Source organism: Physeter macrocephalus, chromosome 2 (genome assembly GCF_002837175.3).
Source record: "Physeter macrocephalus isolate SW-GA chromosome 2, ASM283717v5, whole genome shotgun sequence".
NCBI lineage: Eukaryota > Metazoa > Chordata > Mammalia > Artiodactyla > Physeteridae > Physeter > Physeter macrocephalus.
The window spans coordinates 136,744,273-136,766,893 of NC_041215.1; the positions used below are offsets into that span (position 1 = coordinate 136,744,273).

The 22,621-nt window shown below is 52.3% G+C and overlaps 1 protein-coding gene across 2 annotated transcripts in view; it reads left to right on the plus strand.

The window, feature by feature from the left end:
- Positions 1-4,493: 4,493 nt before the first annotated feature.
- Positions 4,494-22,621, plus strand: part of TWIST2 (twist family bHLH transcription factor 2) — a 52,450-nt gene continuing 34,322 nt past the window's right edge. The window contains exon 1 of one of the 2 annotated variants that reach the window (XM_055090941.1): positions 4,494-4,852. In XM_055090941.1, the coding sequence (XP_054946916.1) occupies positions 4,518-4,852 (335 nt within the window). In that variant the 5' untranslated portion in view covers positions 4,494-4,517. Of the gene's footprint in view, positions 5,030-22,621 lie in introns of those variants that run through there. The other variant, XM_024124656.2, reaches the window with a different exon arrangement.

The window sequence follows — 22,621 nt, forward strand, 5'->3', positions numbered from 1 at the left end:
ATGTTTTTATTAGAGTGTAAACATAAGTCCTCTTATCTCTCCACCCATCAGAGTCTACAGGATCTGCTGGGCTCCACTGAAAAGTGCAAAGCTTGAAGAGCAGTAGGGGAGAGGGAAAGAGAGGGCAGAAGATGTAAGTGACAGATTTTAAGATTAAAAACAAACAAGACAGGACGGTGAGAACTTGAAGGAACTATCTGAAAGGGCTGGGGGGCTGGGGAGAGAAAACAAGCCTTCCTGAGTCATGAATTCAAGTCAAGCTAAGTTAAATCCAGCTACTCCTAGAACCCGAGCGGATGACAGCCTCTCCCAATCCACCGTGGTGGGAAGCTCCTGGGCAGTAACACGATCCCAGCAGGACCAGGAGTCCCTGAAAGCGTCCTTGCTCTCTGGTGTAAAAAGATGCGCCGCGTTTACCTTGTACATGTCTTGCCCCAGACCTTAAGTCAGCCATTTCTGCAAGGAGAGACCGCCACATGGACACCGGCAGTGCTCACTGCCCCGGGTTCACTCAATGCTTCTGTGCTTTCTCGATGCTCAGGGTCAAGAAATACATCGTTTAAGAAGAAACACATTATGAGCTCATACTGATATTTCCAACGAATTTCGAAAGCCATGCTCTTACCTGACTTCTTTCATTTTATATTTGTATCTCTTTTCTTTTAGGGTGGAAATCTCGATTCCCAAAGATGTAAACATAATAACTTGCTTTAGCTCACAGTTTCAGAATGACAGCAGCAATACTGTTACTAGAAGTATGAATACTGAAAGCAGATTAAGCCTTTATGCGGTTCTTTTCTCTCTCCTTTACAGTCTATCCCTCTAGGGATGGATACAGTCAAATCACAGCGTTTAAAGCGATCTTAAATTATTTCTGTCTGCATGGTTTAAGCCACCAAGATGATACAAAAATAGGTACATCTGTCTGATTTTGCTTTTGACTTTTCAGGGTTTTCTATTTTTTTCTCATTTTGGTTTAATTTTTAAATAATTATGTGAAACATTTATATGGTTTCAAAGTCAAATCTACAAAACAAGGTTTATGCAGAGGAGCCTGGCTTCTGTCCCAGACCCCTACACCTTGTTCTCTCTCTCTCCCATTCTTTTTAGGCCATGGTTGATCTTTCTGGTGCTGTTTTTATGTTTATCTATTTTTCATTTTTATTTTTAAAAATTTATTTATTTATTTTGGGCCGCGTTGGGTCTCTGTTGCTGCGCGCGGGCTTTCTCTGGTCGCGGCGAGCGGGGGCTACTCTTCGTTGCGGTGCGTGGGCTTCTCATTGCGGTGGCGGCTTCTCTTGCTGCGGAGCACGGGCTCTAGGCGCGCGGGCTCAGTAGTTGTGGCGCACGGGCTCAGTAGTTGTGGCGCACGGGCTTAGTTGCTCCGCGGCACATGGGATCTTCCCAGCCCAGGGCTCGAACCCGTGTCCCCTGCACTGGCAGGAGGATTCTTAACCACTGCGCCACCAGGGAAGCCCTCTGGTGTTGTTTTTAAACTGAAATTAGGTATATATTCCATGTGGAAAAAAAAATCATAGCATGAGTTTGCTGCTGATTTGATCTTAAAGGCATTAATAGATGTGTGGCAAAGGTCCATGTTATTCCCACATTACAAGTGAGAGATGTCAAGAAAAGGCACCCTGGGAAGAGCCCTAGTGTTCATCTTCTGCACTACGGTCCACAGTCGGGGTGTCTCAGAGTCATTTTGCAGAGAACAGGGCCCACACTGGTTAGTTTATGCAGGAAACAACTTATTAGGGAATGTGACAGAATTGCAATGGAGCTGATAAACAGACTCTAGACAGAGCTTTTGGGACCGACTTGCAAACCATACTGCAGACTTGGAGCTACTGCCTCACTGTACCAGGAAAACTGTGATTCCAGAACCAGCCTGGAATCAAGGAGCTCCTCTGCCACGGCTGCCGGCTCCCAGGCTTGCTGGGTTCCGCTCCAGAAAAGGGCTGCTTTTCCGCCTGCCTCTAGATGCGGCCAGACACTGCACCGCCGGGAGCAAAACCAAACATCTCCACGCCTGGACTTCACAAGCACGGGGCAGAGCCACGGCCTTCTTCCCTTCCACATCCCGCAGGGCTGCATCTTGCAGACCCGGGCTGCCAAAGTCTGAGAAAGGTCATTTGTAGCTTTTCAACTCCTGCAGTTCAGGAAGGATCTGTAGAAGAAGGATGGAAAGGAGAGTGAGCACCCGTCCACCATACGCAACCGCCCGCTGGAGGAACCGTCCTTTTAAGCCTTGTCGTGGTAACGTTAGACGTGCAAGGCAAGGGTCTAACTGTTATAACGAGGGCTTGCCCTATGCCCTCTTGGGCGATTTTTCAAAGGGAAATTTCTAAAAGGGATTTTCCTACAGGAGAATCTTACCTGTAGGTGACCTGTGCCTTGGATATCAGGTGTCAGCCCCCTGTAAGCCCAACTCCACCCTATTGCTGTGGCTTAGGCAGGTGATCGGCTCTTGGACGGGACTTCCAGAAATTGTTCGCAGGCTCCTCTCCTCCTTACACGCTGGCTCTCTGGGCTCATGGGCAGGCGGAAGGGGGAGGGACGTCTCTGGGCTTATGTAAGCTGGGCGGGAAACGGGGGTCTGGGCCCTCGGTCTCCGCAAACTGAGTGACACACGAGCTGGTGAAGAGCAGCAGGTCGCGGCTGTTCCCATAGGGCGCAGGCCCTTGGGACGCGCAAAGCCTCGGGAGGGCGGGGCCCCAGCGAGGCCAGGACGCTTCCCAGGGCCCTCTCGCTCTCTCTTTTGCTCCTTAAGTTTTTACTTTAGATTTTTAAAGAGACACGGAAAGCTATTTTGCTGCGCTGGATAATGTGAGCGCCACAGCAGAGCTGGAGAAGGGGGCGGTCGGGCGCGGCGGGCTGGGCGCGGCGACTCCCGGGACCCCGTAGTCTCAGGATCCTGTACTTTTCAGATCGTGAAGCCCGCGGGTGGGGAAGAAACTGCACACCAACAGCGCTCTGACGCAGCCACACTGTGCGCGGGCCTCTCCCCCCAGCTCTGTCTCCCATCGCTAACGGCGGGGGTGGGAAACGTCCCCCTGGGCCGCCCGGGCCGCACACGCAGCCGCTCGCCCTCGGGTTTCCTAACGCGGTGGGCGCGGCCCGGCCCCGCGGAGCAGCCGAGGCCCAGCCACGCCGGCCCCGAGTTCAACTGCAATAAAAGGGCCCAGGCCGCCCTTGATCACGCGGCTCGCCTGACAGCCCGCTCAGGCCCGGGTCTAATTGAGCCCGGGTCACCTGGGAATAGGTTCAAAGGCATCCAGGCCGTAAACCACCTCCAGGCCCCGAGCCAGAACGGCCTGGCGAACAAAGAGCCCCCGAACCACTTCAAACGCGCCCGCGCTCGGCGTCCAGATGGCGCGGGGCCGACGTCCCCGGTGTCGCCCGCCGAGGCCGGGCCCCCGCTCTGCGGCCGCCCGGGCTGCCCCGCGGGCGCCCAGCGCAGGGGAGGCCGCGCGGCTCCCCAGACCGCCCTCTGTCCACAGCCGATTTGCGAAGCAGAGGGTGGGCCCCGAGGCTGCGGCCCGGCCCCGCGGCCTAGCGGGCGCCCCGGCCCCGCTCCCGCACCCGCGGCGGGGCCAGGCAGGTGGGCGCCGGGCGCTCCCGCGGAGGCTCGCGGTGGCGCTGAGGTTTTAACGCACTTCGAAGGACGGCCTGCGAAGGCCGTCGGGGCCGGGCCTCCCCAGCAAGTTGGGGTGAGAAACTCCCCCACACAACTGCTGGGCAGAGCAGGCCGCGTCTCCACGGATCCCCGCGGCGCGTGCGTGGAGAGCGGCGTCTCCAAGGGCACCCGCGTGTCCGCGCGCCCGCGGTCTGGGCGCCGGGGCTACTGGTCCCGCGCGTCCCCCACCCCTGGCCGAACGTGCGGGCCACGGCGCGAGCTCGCTGTGCGCCCGGGAGCAGGCAAGGCGCTTACTGCCCCGGGGGCTCCCCGCCGCGGCCTCACCTCCTGGGAGCGCATCCAGGGTAGGACTCGCCACCCGCAGCCCTCGCGGCGCGGGAGAGACCCCCGCAGCCCGGCGGGTTTCGACCTCCAGTTAGGGAGCAGACAAAGCCGGGTCGGCTGAGCCCAGGGCGCGGCGCGGCGCGGCCGGAGAGCGGTCAGAGCCCGGGACGGAGGCGCGGGCGGCGCGCGAGGGCCCGGCACTCCCGGGTGCCCGCCGCGGCCGGGGCCTACGGGGGAGGCAAAACTGAAAGTGCCGCGCCGGGGGGCGGGGGCGGCCAGCGGAGGCCCCAGAACTTGTCCTGCCCCCGGGCGCGGCGGCCAATCAGCGCGCCGCCCTCGCTCCTGACAGCTATTTAGCAACCCAGCCCGGCTAGGGTTTCCAAAAAAGTTAGAATAACTTCCTCTCCCGGAGACCTCGGTTTTGCACAAGCCGGCCTTGAAATCAGAGCCTTTCGAGCAGCTCGGAGAGCGTGTGCTCGGCGACCGCGGGCTTGGCCAGCGGCGCGCGCTCGGCGCCCGGCGCCCCCAGCCCCACGCGCGCCGGGCGGGCGCCATGGAGGAGGGCTCCAGCTCGCCCGTGTCCCCCGTGGACAGCCTGGGCACCAGCGAGGAGGAGCTCGAGCGGCAGCCCAAGCGCTTCGGCCGGAAACGGCGCTACAGCAAGAAGTCGAGCGAAGATGGCAGCCCGACCCCCGGCAAGCGCGTCAAGAAGGGCAGCCCGAGCGCGCAGTCCTTCGAGGAGCTGCAGAGCCAGCGCATCCTGGCCAACGTGCGCGAGCGCCAGCGCACCCAGTCGCTCAACGAGGCCTTCGCCGCGCTGCGCAAGATCATCCCCACGCTGCCCTCGGACAAGCTCAGCAAGATCCAGACGCTCAAGCTGGCCGCCAGGTACATAGACTTCCTCTACCAGGTCCTGCAGAGCGACGAGATGGACAATAAGATGACCAGCTGCAGCTACGTGGCCCACGAGCGCCTCAGCTATGCGTTCTCCGTGTGGCGCATGGAGGGCGCGTGGTCCATGTCCGCCTCCCACTAGCGCCGCGCCGCCCACGTCCGGACCGGCGCGCCAGGGTAGGTGCTGCGCGCGCGACGGGCGCCCTCCTCAGCGGGCGGGCCGCGGCGGCGAGGATGGGGTGCGCTTTTCCTCCTAGCAGCAGACGGGGGTCGATCGGGAAGCTTCCAGGCGCCGGGGCACCCCTGTGGTTTTGTGCAAGCTCCCAGGCAGGGTGTCAGTCGGGAACGTGCCGACTGGTGACAGTGGTGGTTTCCGTCCTTGCTGCTGTGGAGGTGGGGGTCTGTGGGTGACTGTCGGGGGCGTAGGCATCAGAAGAGCTGCCCGAAGCCGGCCGGGGCAGAGATCTGAGGACCAGCTCCCCACTGCGTCCCTCGGAGCGGAGGCCGCCCGGGAAGCTGCCTGGGCCGGGCCGTGCCAGGCTGTGGCTTCGCCCGGTTCCCGGGGAGCGGCAGAGCGCGCTCGTCGTGCGGACACCCAGTTCTCCTCGACTGCTCGTGCAGGGCGTCCCGGCCCGCGCCTCGGGGACCCGGCCGTCGGCGCCCTGGCCCGCCCGGTGGGCGCAGAGCTGCGGACCGGCGGCGCTTGGGTTTGCTAGGGGAAGGCGGGAGGACGCTCGCTGCCCTGTGCTGGCGGCCCCGGGGCCAGTGCAGCCCGAAAGCCGGGGACCGTCCGCGCCCCGAGCGCGGAGGACAGGGCCAAGGCTGAGGCGCGGAGACCGGAGCGCGGACACCGCCGCTGGGAACCCCGGCTGCCCGCAGGCAGGTGGAGTGGACCTCGGAGCTGGGAGCCTCTGGCCCCAACCTTGAACCTCGAGAGTCTGGGAGGGGGCTCTGCCCGCGCCGCGTCCGAGCGTTCGGCCCCGCAGGAGAGCGCGAGGGGTCCAGGCTGGGAAACAGGTTTGCGGGGAAAGGGAGGCGGTGCGACAGGGCCCGGCGCCGGAGAAGGCAAAGGGACACGGCTGCCGAGAGCCCTGGAAGTTCTGGATTCCTCTAGTAGAGCGCTCAGGGCGTCCTGCACCGGCCCCTTTTCACCAGACACCTTGGAAGTCCCTCAGACAATGTCTAACCGCGGAGATGCTGTCCTGTCCTTTCCAGAAGGCTCTGTGACCATGCCTCTCTCAGACGATGGAGTGAAGGATGCAGGATTTTTGGTGGAGAGAGAGAGCCGGGTTAAAAACCCTTCGTACTTGGTATGTTTTAGTTTCTCGCTCGTCTTGCAGTGTTTTTATTCACGTCTCCACTTCACACAGAAGGAATTTAGATTAATCAAGAGTCTGCAGCCGCCCATTCTCCCAAGTATATCCATTTCTTTTCTGTGTGTTTTATAATATCTGCAAATGTTTTTGCTGTGGCTACGAAAGGCTGATCTAGCACAGGTGGATTTTATTTTATTTTTTTAGTTTTTATTTCTGTGCCACTGAAAATTCTTTTGGTGAAATAGGCCCCTAAGACAATAATCATTTTATAGGCTTTTTTAAAAGAATTTTTAGCAGAGAATAACGTACGGGGATCGTCTCCTATCTTTGTCAAAAGCAGATGGAAAGTGTCTCAATCACATATTTTCCTAGGAAAGAAAGTTTGGATTGGCCGAGTACTAAAATGCTACAGTGGGATAATACATTAATTTTGCTTTTTGCTGCCTAAATTATGAGCTTCCATTAGTTAATTCCATTTACCCTTTCTACCACACATAGTTTATAGCACATCTGAAATAAGAACAAACAGCTGAGGAACGTCATCTTTTAAAAACGTACACATATATAGCTTTGTTTAAGGAAGAAGTCAACAGAATTATCATTAAGACTTCCCTCCAGATAATTATTGAAAACAAAAGCAAGAGGTATTACCTTAATGCAAGAATTTCGTAGGATCTTTTAAAATTCATTTGCAAAGAATCGCATTCCTAAAGTAGAGAATCAGACATAGAGCACAGTTAACATTGTATAAAAATAAAAGGTATTACTTATAATGAATAAATGAAAAGCATTAAGAGTTTTCTTGGAAAAAAAGTCCCTGAAATGTAAGAGATAAACACATTCAGCTGGAGAGCAAATGATCTCCATGGGGCCCATTTATTTTTATTTTTCTGTACTTGAATATACTGACTAGGTCTGATAAGCCAGTTAGTTTCCTTAAGCGGATAGATACCCACTCTGTACAGAAAGAGAAGGGAAAGGTGCAAATCTTTGACACACTGATGATCCTGGACGCACCTTGTTTTTACTTATCAGCCATGTTCGACAAACTTTTGTATTCTTTCTCTTTTTAAGCTGTTAGTCTGTACGAGTATAAATACAGTCATAATTGGTTTGATTTCCTGAAAATGTTGCTCCATGGCATTTGTTATTTATTTGTAACATTTTTAAGACGCATTAGGTATATGTATTAGTAAGGCATTTCTAGACCTTTCCAGAAGTTGTATGTGATTCTAGTGTCTGTTGAGATGTATGAGAAGAGCTGTGTCTAGATGAGCAGCAAAACCACATTAAACGCCGAGATTGTCCCTTGATATAAAGAGAAACACAGGAAAAATCAGAGTACTGCTGGTGCTAATGTTTATCCTGACTTTTTCCTTTGGCCTGGTATTTAAAAATACAAATACACAATAAATCAGGTGTCTTTGGACAGTCAGCAGGGCTCATCTAATCTGAAAATCTCCAAAGGAGTTTTCAGTTTTCTCGTTAAATGCCTGAGTCTTCGGTGCAGGGTTGGCGGGGCACCTGGCTGGGAGGGTGTGGGGAGGTGAGGATTACTTATCAGACATTTTTCGTGTTCTCTGCTTTGCGGTTAAAGAAGATATCTCTCTAACTTCTGCAATCTGCATAGATTTTCAGTAGGTTCCCATCCTCAGAATACTACCTTTTTTCCCCTAAGAACTTTTAGTTCTGTTCTCCGAAGAGCAGAGTAGGACCCTCTAACCATCCAATATGTGTAAGCCTTTTCCTCTCTCCCGAAAATCGACTTTTTGGAGGTGTTCGTGAATGGCTAAATTCAGAATGCTAGCTGGTCGTGAAAGAAAATGAATTCCCTGTGGTGAATGGAAATGCAGAATCCTAGGAGAGCTTTTGATTGGTCAGGGGAAGGAGTAGAATGAATGGCCCAGCTACTTGAAATATAAGTAATGTTTTGTTATAAAATGCCCAGAAAAGATCTGATGTAGGGGCTGACCTCTGTTACGTGGGTATTGTTTCCTGGAATATTTGTAGTTACTCTAAATCTTGCAGGAAGCAGGTCTTGCTACCCATCTGGCCAGAGTGGGAGCTGGAGGCTTGGGACTTGGAGAGTGGCTGTTTGAGGTCATTTGAAACGTAGTACTTGACTGAGGTTTTCTGAAAGCTGTACTATTTTCAGACAAGTCTTGAACCTGAAAGAATTGAGTTTGCATCCTCCTTGCTTCACTGTATTTTGGATAGACGGCACAGATGCCAGATTCCTTTCGCCTGGTGAAAAGATCATAAAGTAAACTCTTTCTGAGCAGAACACTATACCTCATAACTGTAGTTTAAATCTGGGCTTTACAAAAAAACAAATATTTTAATAAGCCAGTTTTAAAGGCTGAACTTTTATGACAGTTTTTAAGCTTAGTATTTATATTAATCTATTCTCACTGGTGTCTTTAAAAACCCTGTGAATGTATGCTGGAAAGTCTGTTTATGTTTGTGTCTTGTCCTGGGAAAGGATAAATGTGCTGCAAAAAGCAAACCAAATACAAAGCTTTCTGCTAGCAAAGAATTCACGGATGAGGCAATAAAATTCAAAGAAGAGATGAATACGTTAGTGTAGCCAAGAAGCACAGCCATAAAGAAGACATAGAATCTAAGAGATACAGACATGGATGCATTCAAAGGTGAAGCCAAGATGAAACACTAAAAGCAGAAAATGCTTAAAAACATATTTCACATGGTCACCTGAGTCTACATATGTGATAAAACTGTATAGAATGAAACACTCACACACACACACACACATACACACACACACGGGTGCGTGTAAAACTGGCGACATCTGAATAAGGTCTGGAGAGTGTATCAATGTGAGTTTCCTAGTTGTGCTATTGTATTAGTTTTTTGAGATGTTACCACTGGGGGAAACCGAGTGAAGTCTGTGTACTGTTCCTTACAACTTTCTGTGACTCTACCATTATGTCAAAATAAAAAGGTTGAAAGAAAAGATATTCCACAGGAATTTTTAAAATTTCTATATTCAAGTGAGCAAATTATATAAGGAATGATTATGCCTATCTCAGAGTAGTAAACCAAAAAGAATGTGCTTTGAGCAAAAATCCACGTTTTTCCCTGATATCATTTGCATTATTGCACTTTTCAGAATATTAGGACTTTCTCATACTTGCAATATATAATGAATTAGAAGTGGTTCCTTATAATTCTAAAACAAAGAGTAGAATCCCAGAAATCTAGAGGAGAAATACCAATCAATACATTTATCCCTTTGCTAATAACGAATATATTTTTCAAAGGAGTTGTAGGAAGTATTCACCTGAAACTGACACAACATTTGCTTTTAAGATACTAAGTCTAAATTGACTTACATATCCCCCACACACACTATTCAAAAGCCGATGATTTATCAAAATTATTCATCCAAGAAGTGTAGAGATTGAAGTCTTAGTGCACAGTTGCGGAGTGGGGAGAGAGGGAGACAGAGAGACACAGAGAGAGAGAGAGAGAGAGAGGGAGGGAGAGAGAGAGAGAGAGAGAGAGAGAGAGAGAGAGAGAGAGACCGACAGAGATACCAAATCGTAAACTGAGTCATGGTTATTTTAAATTAATATTTGTTTGTTTTTAATAGGAACGTATTTTGTGTTTGGGTAAGTCTTTGACCGCAATTTAGTTATATTAAATGTGCCTTAATGTAATGTTTATTTTGGAGTGAGATACAGTGACATTAACGCTGCGATTTCCATGCTGATGTCAGCTAAGACATGGTGGGATTTTTCTTCAGTGATTTACTAACAGTTGTCATGCTAAAAGGAGACTCGAATCAGAAACTGGAAAAGCCAGCACGTAACTTTATTCTGACCTGAGAAATGTTTCGTGGTTAGTTGAAAATAGAGTCATTTTGAATCAAAACAATGCCTTACGTGCTTTGAAATCTGTATTATTTTATCTACAACTCTCTTGTTTAGAATAATATGATCCTGTGATTATGTGTAAGAGGGAACATTGAGAGATTGAGAGAGCGAGGCATGGTGTCTGTGGAGGCTGTTATTGCTCAATTTCTTCCCATAATATCGTTTTCCTCTGTTATTTGATCAGGGAAAGATTTCGATGCCCCAGCTTCTCGTGATGTCTCCTGTAGAATGGTAATTTTGCTTCTCACATCCTAAGAGCAATGCCTCTAAAAGTGGGCACATCCCTCCTTTCTTTAGACCAGAATTTCCCCATCAATTGAGTGAAGGACAGGGTTGAGCCCAACGAGCTTTAAGTTATCAAATTCGGTTACTCTGAAAAATACTCCTTTCTTTTTAGCTCATATTCGACCTTAAGAGAAGCCACCTGAATCTTTGGGGGGAAATGGTAAATTATGTCGTCTGCCGTTAGATTCCTTTTCCTTGCTATTTGTGATGGAGGGTTCACGTTTGTTTTTCCGGACGTGCAGATCTGGTGTGTGACCGATGGGAAAGATTTGGGCAAAAACCCTAATTTTATTAACACTGCGATAGAGACCAAACATCCAACCCCAACCCCACGGCTGAGGTTTGTGCTGGGGTCACAGCCAGGGCCTCTCCGGAGCGCCAGGGAGAGCAACTCAGAAGGGAAAACAGGCGGTGGGTGTTTAGCCTTGTGCTTGGGGAGGGGAGGTGTGGAGATCCTTTGTCTGACTCCCCATGGAGAACAAATGCCCCGACTTTTGTTGTTCATGCTCTTTTTCTATGGCTGCACAAATGAAATGCCACACTGGCCTTTCTGTTCAGTTCTCTCCGAGTATGTCCCTCTTCTTAGAGATTCAAGAGATTTTTGCCTGCGCCAGAGACAAGTGAGGGCTCCTTGAGGAACAGCTTGTAAAATAAACAAACTCCCTGAAAGAAAACCCAGGCCAATCGTTTCTAGTCTCTGCCTCTGCGGCTGGTGGATTTCTGTGTGTGTTCGACTTTGATTGAACATTCTGGAAGCCAGGATGCAAGCAGGCAGTGTGTTCTTTCCATCAGGAGATCTAGAAACGAACACTGAGCTGCTCTTTCCTTTCATTAATCTCAGCTCTTTAAGTAGATTTGTTTGCAGGGAGTGTAGTGGGATCAGAAGTCAAAAGCCATTTGCCTTGTTTGACTTTCTGGCCCTGTGGGTGCGAAAGTGCCTGCTACCTAGTCGTTTGCTTCCATAACTCAGACTTTTAGCTCCGGAAGAGGAACAGGGAAAGCTAGCCTGCAGGATTAGGAAGATCTGTACTTACCGGGTCACTTCCGGAAGGCTGTGTACATTGAAAATCCCGTTCCTGATGAGATTGCCTTGATCAATGCACAGGTGCTTATCATTTCTTTGGGAAATGCCTGAAATTACTGCAACTGGGAGAGGAAAGGAGGGGGGAAAGGGCTTTATTTTCTTTCTCGAGTTGAGAGCGTCGCCAAGTCTCTATTCATATAATTGGGCTTGACTGATGAACAATATCCTCACTGAAGATTAATTTTCCTGAGTTTAAATCATCCCACATTTGCATATACTACGTAGACATCGGGGCGTAACGAATCAAAAGTCTTCAGAATACACACGGCCACCTTGTTGTCCTTTTTCACGATATCTGTATGCGTCGGCGGGAACCTAAGAAAGGCTTGATCCTTCGTGCATTTTTTCTGTCTGGTGAGCCTTTCTTCCTCAGCTCCTCCCCCGCCCCGACCCCACAACCCTGCATCCTCTCTTGTGCTTATTCTTTAGCTGAGATCTATCATGATTAGTAACTGAAGTCCATGAAAGCTTTCATATCGTAGTAAGCGATAAAGGATGAACAAAAAGCCCATCATCAGGCCGCAACAACAGCACAAACAAGCATGGGGAATAGACACCCCGTCTCAGGTTCTCTGAGTAGAGCAGTCCTGGGTGTTCTGGAACTTCAGTGCAGCTCAGTAATAGATGTGCAGCCACGCACCCCGCCCCCCAAACCGTGTGCTGGGCGGCTCCCTCTCCTTAGTTGGCTATGGTTACTCTTTTCTAAGAAAATTGTTTCACTGATACTAGAACAAAAGTGCCCCTAATGGATATCTGTACCCTAGAAAGCCCGGTGTGTCCTGTTTTGTTGATTTTTCTTGCGCAAAATGACCCGCTTCCACCACCTAGAACTGCATGAAACCATGTGGTGACTCCACCGGCGGGTGCTTCCGGGCTGATAGTTCATGGTGTCCGTGGTGGGGCTGCACGGGATCTCCACGCACACCCCTCTTGTGTAAAGAGTCCACACAGTCAAGTATTTTAAGGGCAGGATTAACTCAAGGCTATTTTGCCGGATGTTAAATTTTTGCCGGTTCCGGAACTCTCTTTTAGACGATTTTTTGAGGCTAGAGATTTTTCTTTTCATTAAACAATAAGCAAAAAGCGTGGACTGTGATATATTTATCTGCTCGTTTCAAAGATCACTATTATGCGACATCCACTTTTGTTTCACTACATTTCAAAAATGAACGATTTCACATAATTTCACTGTTGAGTAATTTAATCTTCTTACCCGTCTCCAGCGATTCTGGAAACATGAATCGATCATTTATGATTTATATATATGACAAAGGTAACTTCTTCAGGAATGGCAAAGTAAAAGAGAAAGTGAAGATCTGAACGTGTGGAGAATTTCACACGGAATAGGGCGATTGAGGGGGTCGGGGCCCCTGAACACGGAGACCGAAGGATCGGGTGTGTGTGCGGGCGCGGGCCTCCCTCTGCTGTGGTCCCAGAAGACCCATCGCGTCTCCCCAAGGGTCCCCGAGAAACCTAGAAGACAGTGGTTTATCAGAACAAACACCCTCCCGGCCTTCCCAGAAAAGGGACACTTTGTAGAATCCAGTAGGGCTGCCTCAACGCTGCTGGGATGACGCCCCAGGCGGGAGGCTGCGGGGCCGCATGACTTAACAGGGACCTGCAGGGCCTTCACCTGCCACCTGCTCCCGGGCCCCAGCATCACCCCGAGAGGGCCATCAGAGACGTCCCAGAGGCGGCGCCCGACTTGGCGGGACCCTGCCAGAGTCAGCGGGTGCCCCAGGTGCCAGAGAAGGCAGAGGTCCCTGAGAGCTCGGCGGCCGAGGTGACCACCCTGCATAGGCGTGGGGAGCCCAGGAGGCGGGTGCTCAGCTGGGCTGGGCCGGCCTCGGAGCTGCTGCTGATGTGCCCTCAGGTCACGCGGACGAACGGCTGAGCAGGAGCCAGCGTGGCTCAGCCTTTGCCAAGGTTAACGAGAAGACGTGGGAACTGAGCACTGGTGTCCTCCTCCTGTAGATAACCCCACTGTCAAATTTCACTTCGAAGCTTTCGCTCGTCCAAAGACAGTAGACTTCCAGGAGATGACACCCGCCCACCTCTGAGGTTCACAGGGGAAACAGAACGCGCCTGGCTTTGCGGAGAGACGCCAACTCACCACGCTGGCCATCTTGCGAAGCATCTTTCTGCTGGAGCGGCCGAGTTCTCTCTGAATGGTGATAAAGCGTTATTTGCACAGATGACAGATTTCAGCCTCCTGGCTCGTTCTTCAGAAGCGTGTCCATGTGCAGATTTTATGAAGCAAGCTCTTGGACAGTCAGCTTGTGTTGTGTATTTTTTGAAAGTTACAGCAAGCATCATTCAATGTTAATTACATAATTTCACTTTTGCTAACCAGAACGAGGCAAAGGGGAAGTGAGGACACAAAGAGCAAAGCTGGTGTGTTTCTGGCCCCTGGCACCCACCGTGCTCTCTCCTGCTGGACTCTTCACAGTGTGAATTCTGGAGGTTGTAGATGTCCGCAGCCATGTGTGGTCAGCGTGCCTCTCCCCAGTGGATTTTGCTCTTCAGTGAAATCACCGTTTCCAGAACAAATCATATGTAGTTCTTTCCCTTCGTGAACTTCTCTGACATGGTATTTTTCTATTTGGGGAAATTTTAATTAGACAGAAAGCAAAGGCAGTTGCTCTTGCAGGGGCAGGCTAGGTCCCCAAGTGAATCTGTTGGGAAAAACCCGTTGTCTTGGGTCCAGGGGATTGAGAATCCAAGTAGGACTTTTCCTGAATTTGAACATGCAGTGGACATCACTTTCCTGCTCTCAGCCCTACATTTTGGGGCTGAGGTGTGTCATAGCTTCGCTGGGACTCAGTTTTCCTGCCTGTAAAATGATGGGGTAAGTTTCTCATAGCCCTGCGGTTATCAAAATTCCAAGAGCCGGTAGGACCCAGCCATTCCCTCCTGGGTATATACACCAAAGAATTGAAAGCAGGTGTTCATACAGAAGTGCACACTCGTGTTCATAACAGTGCTATGTACAATAGCCAAAGGTGAAAACAATACAGATGTGTCCATCAGCTGAGGAAGGGGTCAGTACAGTGCGGTCTCTCCATACAGTGGAAAACTACTCAGCCAGAGGTCATGATGTTCTGGCTCATGCTACAGCACGCGTGAATCTTGAAAACATTACGCTGAGTTAAAGAAGTCAGACACAAAAGACCAAATAGTGTACGATTCCATTTACATGAACTATCCAGAATAGGCAAAAGTAGATTCGTGGTTGCCAGGGACTGGCGGGGAGGGAGAATGGGACAGAATTGCTTAATAGGTGTGGGATTTCTGTTTGGGGTGATGGAAAAGGTCTGCAACTAGATAGCGATGATGCTTGCACAACAGTGTAAAATTCTCCTGAATTGTATACTTTAAAATGGTTAAAATGATAAATTGTGTATTTTACCAGCAAAAAAAAAAAAAAAAAAAAAAAATCCTGAGTCAGACTGTGGGGCCTCTCTAGTGACTTGGTGGGACTTGGGGGTGGAGGTGTGCTAGACCTTTACCTTTTCTCCACTTTCCAGAGACGTAATCCAGCTTATCCACTTGATTCAGCGCTTATCAGATGCTTCTCATCTAGTCAAGTTGTGTTGCCTAAAAGCATTTTCCTTTTGAAATCTCTTTCCTAATGTGTTCATAAAAAAAGTCCCTCAAACAATTCTGGTAACACACTTAGCGGCCTGTTGATTGTACCTCTGGAAGCCTCTCCGCGGTGGACTGGGGGACGGGGGGAGGGGCGCAGGGGCGGGAGTGGCCCCAAGGTTCTGCACTGCCGGCCATTGACCCAACAGACAAGAGCGGGAGCATCTCCCACACCTGTTGCAGGGGTGGCCCAGGAGCATTTGGACCCATCGCGTGCAGCAATGGGCTCCCTGAAGCCCAGGGCCCGCCCACGAGTGAGCCGATCTCAGTCTGGTTGGCGGGCTCAGAGGCCCTCAAGGGGGATGCTGTGGCCACCCCGAGCTGGTGATTCCTGAGAAGGGGGGCCTCTGGCCCTGCGCTGCTCTTTCGGGTAAATCCCTCTCTTTCTCCAGTGCCGCCTTCTAAGGGCTGGGACCCTAGCCCGGTGCAGCGTGGACGTGTGACCAGCATGGTGGGGCCCGCCCCCAGAGAGAGGGACATGGGGAAAGGAGCGGCACGCCATCTCTCAGGACCAGTTGGGTGGTTTTCTCTCCTTTGATCTTTTTTCTCTGCTTCCCCCACTGCCGAGTTAACTCCCCGCCTGCTTCCTGAGCCACCGTGCCCCAGACACCCACCAAGGGAGACGGGTGGGAGAGTGGCCCACCCAGTGCTTCCTCCGCCGAGATTCAGTTCCGTTTCTAAAAACACCATCATCACCTTCGTGGTGTCGTGCAGTCAGCACTTTGAGACACTTGCAGAAACCCCAGAGATAGTGTTGGGCTCATGGACTGTGTTTTGAAAATCCAGACAGGAGGGCTCAGGAGAACACGAAGCAGGTCCGAAAGAATCTCACCAGGAGGGGTGAGTGGCTGAAAGCAGATTTGCTGCCGCTGTTCCCCCCTTCCTGGTCCTCTGTGCACCCCTCCCCCCAAAAGGAAACCACCAGGGAGGGCAGAAGAGAGGCAGACAGACTCCCCCAAGTCGCTGAGAGAGAGAACTCAGACTGAGGCAGGAGGACAGGACTCAGGTAGCCTGCCGGCCCCCTAGTTAAGTTGTGTCGCCGCCTGGCAAGAACCTGGGTCACCCCCGCAAGCCAGACGCGTCCTGTCCCGGGGCCCCGGTGCATCACTGCCACGTGGTTCCTCCTGCGGCTGCGAGGCCGGAGCCCAGGCGCGGAGGCGATGCTCTTTGATTCGCGAGTGCAGCCCAGCGCTACCGTACCGGGGGACACTGCCCCTCTCTCCGGCCACCTCTGCTCTGAGTAACTGAACCGGGGGCTCGCCATGCCCCCCTGGGCGCCACACGCTGTGAACACTGGGCCAGCACCCGGGGTAGGGCGGGTGGGCTCCATCCTTGCTGCAGCTGGTTTTCATATAACCGTCCGGGTGACGGGAACCAAGTCGGCCCCCTTGGGCGCACACACACAGGGTGCCCCCTCCCACCTACCCCGTCCTTCTCACTGTCCCTGCAGCCAGTCGGGTGTCACGATGTCCACCCACCCAACGTCTCCATGAAAACATCGGCCGTCAAAGCTAATAGAAAATCAGGCCTCCTGGTGAATGCTGGCGGACAAAATGAATGTCGTTTTGTGCCCTCAAGGTCCGAGGCTCTGTCCGGCGGGGGTCACTGACAGGTGTGCCCACCCCCAGCCCACCGGCTGGGGCGCAGCAGGGGCGCCACAGAGCCTGACAGTGGACACGGAGGGGACGGAAATGACGGTGCTGATGTGGACCCTTCACAGCCCTGGCTCCTGAAGCTGCTTATTTGAGGAACAGCAGACACAAGTCACAAAGCAAAGGAATAACTGCAACTCAGTTAACACATCAAACTTCCAAATGCCAAAAAACGAGGGTATCCAGAATTTTCAAACGAACTGGGAAGGAAATATTGACACTGTGTTTTATAATGGATCAATATTCTTATGAGACAAAGAGCCCTTAAAAATCCATAGGAGAAAAGACAATCACCCGGTAGAAAATAAGGGCAAAATATATGAATTTACAAAAGAAGAGATTCAGTTGGTCAATACGCATATAAGAGTGTTGAACTTCAACAGTAGCCAAGAGATTCAAAATAAAACAGGAGGATGCTACTTTTTTTACTGAAGTGGAAAACATATAGAGATAATGATAATTCCCATTACTGAGGAAAGGGTGAGGAACCAGGTCCTCTTGTCCCTGCCAGGGAGAAGATACATTGTAAAATCTTTCTGAAGAGGTTTTGACAGTAGGTAATAAAAAGATTGAAAAATTGGAAATAGGCTTGGATGGAGCAAATGCACTTTTTGGAGTTATCTTTGAGCGAACCACGGTGGCTCTGCCTAGCAGCAGAGACATTCATATCAGCTTTGTTAATATGAGGGAAATGTTTAAAATGTCCTGAATGAATTGCTTGAATAAACTGTGGTTTAGCCATATTCTGGAACACTATACGGTCAGCAGATTTTGTATCGTAAGCAAATATGTAATAATGTGAGGGAAACGGTTATACAGCGGAACAGGACATATGATCCCAGGTTGAAAATTCAGAGTGTGCTTGCATGGGTGTGTTCGTCCAGAGAGAGAGAGAAAGGTAAGGACAAATGTCTCTACACCAGAATGTTAGTGGAAAATCTTCCTTTCCTTCTTATTTTTATTGCTTCTCTTAATTTCCAAATTTTCCGCAAATGCCATGTATCACTTATGCAATTTGAGAAAACCAGCCAGGACTTTTGAGAGGGAGAGTGGAAGGCTCTTACCAAGCGTCGCTTCCTCTGGCCTCTGGTTAACCCTCCCACCCCCAGGCCCACGCTGGTAAAGCAGGGCTCCTGCAAGACAGCCTTCTGCCATCCTGCAGATCAGCCCTCGCCGGAACTTTCACTCCATGTCACAACGTTGGTTCCTACAGAAGTAACATGTGAAATATATTTTTTTGGGTAGCTTCTGTAATCCACCGTCACTACCCTGTCCCCTGTCTACCGTTTTCTCAGAGTGCCTTTAATGCTGGGATCATTTGATGTCTTCCTCCAGAACCCATCAACTTGGCCCAGCTGGGCTCCCTACCGGAACCCCAGGGCGGCTTCTGGCTGGGGGAGGGTGGTGCGTGGGGGAGACCATGTACCTTTCTGCTTTCCGCCCTTATCTCCCGGGCAGATCGGCATGAGCGCTTAATTACAGGAATTAGCTCATCCTCTTCCCCTGTGGTCACCCCACCCTCGGTTTGGTTTCAGCATCCTCATTTGTCTTTCTTTTCTTATTCTTCTCTCTGTATTTGGGGATATACGCTCTTAATCATAAACCACTTCAGATTTGTGGAAGCTAGTGGAGAAAATACAGTGAGCTGACTGTTCCCCGAATCCAGACGGAGAGGAACCCCAAGAGAGAAGCCTCCTTACCTCCTGGAGCGCTTGTGTTCACCAGGCACTGGAATCCAAGGTTCAAATCAGTCACCCCCGGCTCCTGGGCTTCGGGGATGAAGGGCACACGTTCAGGACTGAAGGAGAAGCTGGCGGTGCCGGTGGGCTCACGCCCCCTCCCATCCTGACAAGTCTGGTTCTCTAGAAGCCCGCACCCTGGTGGTTTGCAGCCTCACCTACTCTCTGAATCACACGTGCACCTCCCAACCTAGTGTCCCTGGGCTGAGCCCCCAGCTCGGAGTCTCACATTTCCTTTCCAGTTCTAAACCATAATCTAATTTGCTCTGAGGCTGTCTTCTTTCACACCCTGGGCTGCGTCGGATGCGTACCTCTGGCACATTCTGGGACCACCCTTGCCAGATGGCCAAATCCTTTTCAGAAGGACGACTGAAATGTTTGTAAGTTTCCATCGCCGCCGGGTGAGGTGGCTCTGAGGTCTCCAGGAGGGAGAGCCCTGGGCAGGCTCTTTCCTGCAGGCTGTCTGTCCTCTGCGGTGCGCCCGTGAGCAGCACGGATGCAGCGAGCTGTGCTTGGATTCTCAATCCGAAACCACAGTTGCCTTTGCTGTAGAGACATAAAGAAACCAGGAGGTTAACGGCCGGGTTAGTCCCCGCCGTGGGCCTCCTGCATGAATCAGAGCCGACGGGGCAGCATGAGTGAGTCAGAGCGATGGCTTTTTGTCTTCTGGCTGTGCAAATAAACAGCAGGAAGGCCCGAATGGGGCGCCAGGAGCACAGGGCAGGCGGCAGCGCCCCGCTCCCAAGGGTCGGCCTGGGCAAAAGGGGAACAGGGGTGCGGGAGGTCGGAACCCAGGCCGGGGCCTAGACCAGGTGGGGCCCGGGCAGGGAAGCTGGTGCCATGGGGGCACAGCCGGGCCGAGACGGGTCTGGGGGAGGCGGGTGCAGGCCTTGGCTGCTGTGCAGAGACACGGAGACAGGGAGCGAGGGTCGCCCCGGCCTGGGGTCCACCCGCCCCTTGGTGCACCCTGCCCAGCCTGTTCCATGCCCTGCGCTCGGCCCCTTCTGAAGTGCCCGTTGGGCGCCTCCCCTCGAGCAGCCCCCTTCTCTGAGCTCCTGTGTGCCAAGGAAGGGGGTTTGTGAAGCCCGCCAGGTGCAGCTGGGTGGCACCAGGGTTTGGGGGCGGCTCGGAGCGGTGCCTCCCACCGCAGGCCTGGTCGCGTGGTGATGTGAGGGGCCTCCTCTCTCCCCCGAGACTGGTACAAAGGGAGGAGCCACGCTGCCCCAGAGAAGCTCAGGGAGCAAAGCAAGACCAGTGAGGGTGCTTCCTGAGGCCGTGACGCGGAGCGTTTACGGGTCCCGGCACTTGGCCCGTCGAGTTATTTTAATCCTGAAAATGGCCCAGTGAGGTGGGTGCTCTTTTACTCCCAATATGCCCAGGTGGGGAAACTGAGGGGCCTTAGCTGGGACCGTCTAGCTAGCAGTGGGCGGAGCCAGGACGTGCACCCAGGCCGGCTGTGCCTTCAGCAGGTGGTCTGAAACGTGAGACAGCCCCCTCGATGCCAGGTGTGGCCCGGCTCCCGTTCCTGGGATGGGTGGTCACAGTGGGGATCTCTGTTTCAGACGAGACGGGGACCCCCGCCTGCCGTTCCCTGGGGAGAGAGCAAGGGCTGGACCTGGATGCTGGCTGCGCACCGGTGGCATGTCCCGCGCCCCTGCCCACCGATGCAGCTCTCGGCCGGACGGGGGTGGGGTGGGGGGAGGCTGGTTCTGCTTCAGGCCGCCCTCCACTCTCGTCGCCACACCTGTGCGTTTCTCTTTCCGTGCCGTCAGGATTCGGCAAGGCAGGCTGGGCATGACGCAGCCCGAACACAGGAGCCCCGGGTCGAGAAATGGATTAAACCCTCCCCAACCCAGGTTACCCTCCCGGGCATCAGGCCACCAGCCAGAGGTGAAGCCTCTGAACTTACAGAGCCCGGGACGAGGTGAACCTTGACCTGTCACCGGAGCTTGTTTTGTTGCTGTGGTATTAGAAACACGTTCCTTCTAACCCAGAGAATCCCTGCTACCTGTTTGAATGTGGGGTGTAAATAAATAAGCGGATGTAATGCTCTCTGTCAGTAGGGAAGACTCCCCACTGTCTACACAGTGCCAGCGTGGATCAGATGTGGTTCCCAATCGGGAACATTTCCTGTCACTCAGTGCCCTCCCTGCCCGGCAGGGGACGGTCGGGGCCCTTCTTCTGGGCCCATCTTAGGACCTGTAGTCCGGTCTCTCAGGGTCGTTCTTTTAAAAAATTTTGTTTATTTAATTTATCCTTTTGATTCAACTACTTTTTAAGAGCAGTTTAAGTTTTGCAGCAAAATTGAGGGGGAAGTACAGAGATTTCCCATATACCGTCGGCCACCCCCACACACAGCCTCTCCCACCAGAGCGGAGCATCTGTCACAACTGATGAGGCTGCCCGGACACGTCATCATCCCCCAGAGTCCACGGTCTACATCAGGGGTCACTCTTGGTGTGGTACATCCTGTGGGTTTGGACAAACGTATAATGGTGTGTATCCACCATTGTGGGGTCGTACAGAATAGTTTCCCTGCCCCCAAAATCCTCTGGGCTCTGCCTTTTCACCCCTCCAGCCCCCCAACCCCTGGCAACCCCTGATCTTTTTACTGTCTCCGTAGCTTTATCTCTTCCAGAATGTCATACAGTTAGAATCCTACAGAATGGAGCTTTTTCAGACGGGCTTCTTTCTCTTGGTGATGGGTATTTAAGGTTTTCCCCCATGTCTTTTCGGGCCTTGATAGCTCATTTCTTTTTAGTGTTGAATAACATTCCATGGCCTGATGTGCCACGGTTTATTTATCCATTCACCTACTGAAGGACATCTTGGTTACTTCCAAGTTTGGGGCAGTTATGAATAAAACTTGTAAAAACATCCCCGTGTGGGTTTCTGTGTGGACATAAGTTTTCAGCGCCTTTGGGTAAATACCGAGGGGTGCGTTTGCTGGATCACGGGGTGAAAGAATAGGTTTAGTTGTGTAAGAAACCATAAAGCTCTCTTCCACGGGGGCTGCACCGTCCTGCAGCCCCGCCAGCACTGACCAGGAGTTCCCGTTGCTCCACGTCCCCACCAGCCGTCGGTGATGTCAGCGTTCTGGGTTGTGGCCCTCCTGGTAGGTGTGTAGTGTTATCCTGTTGCTCAGGACATCCGTCACCTAGTCAGCCAGGGCATGTCTGCAAGTCACTGATCTCATCTAATCACCTCCATGGCTGACGGAGAAATACTCGTAACATGGCGTACAAAGTGCCGCCTCCCCTGGGCCCCGTCGGATGTCGATTCTTGAGCCATCCTGCTGCCCCACCCCCTGCCCTCAGCACTGCTCCAGGTTCCCTCGTGGCTGCAGCTTCTGCGCGCTTTTATCCCCGGGCATCCTCCCCGGGGACAGGGCAGGCCTGTCCCTTTCACGCAGTGCTCTGCACCTGCAGGGGAGCTGCCTGGAACAGGTGTTCCATTGGAACAGGTGTTCCATTGGAACAGGTGGAGTGAATGAGCAAATCCTAGTGTTGCGGCCTGAAAACAACCGTCTCCTCATGCTCTGGGCTAGCGTGCCCCCGCCTCCGCCCCTCTGGTACCCCCGTCCCAGGTCCCCCTCTCTGGGGGACTGTGGCATTTGCTGTGACCCCCGCCATGCTCCCCTCCCAGTGGCCCTGTTGCTCTAACTCTCTCCAGGCACGTCTGACTGCCCAGTATCTCTCGAGTGCCTCCGAGACCACGTCTTGCCTATACTTCCGCCCGCCTGGCCCAGCCCGAGGCCGGGCATGTGGTTTGTACGCAGGGTGTGTTTGTATGATGCAAAAAGGCAGGGGAGGGGATTGCAGGAGGACCCTCTGTTTCCCTACCAAGTACACAAAGAAATTATGCTGTGTTTGTGATACAAAAGCACATTTTCTCTTGTGACAGGAAAAAGTGTTTGTGATTTATAGTTCCCTCGCTGCCTTCTGAGGGGAACGCTCCTGGCAGCTGGGGGGCCTTGAGTTTGCTGAGAACAGAGAGTCGGCCTCTCCCTGTAAGAGCGTTCTCCATCCTAGAAGCCTGTGGCAGTTTGCCGGAAGGGGGCTGTGACATTGGAAGGAACACAGCTCCTGAACTGCTCTCTGCAGAAGGAGGGGGTGAAGAGGGAAGTGGGGGGAGAGCGCAACCACT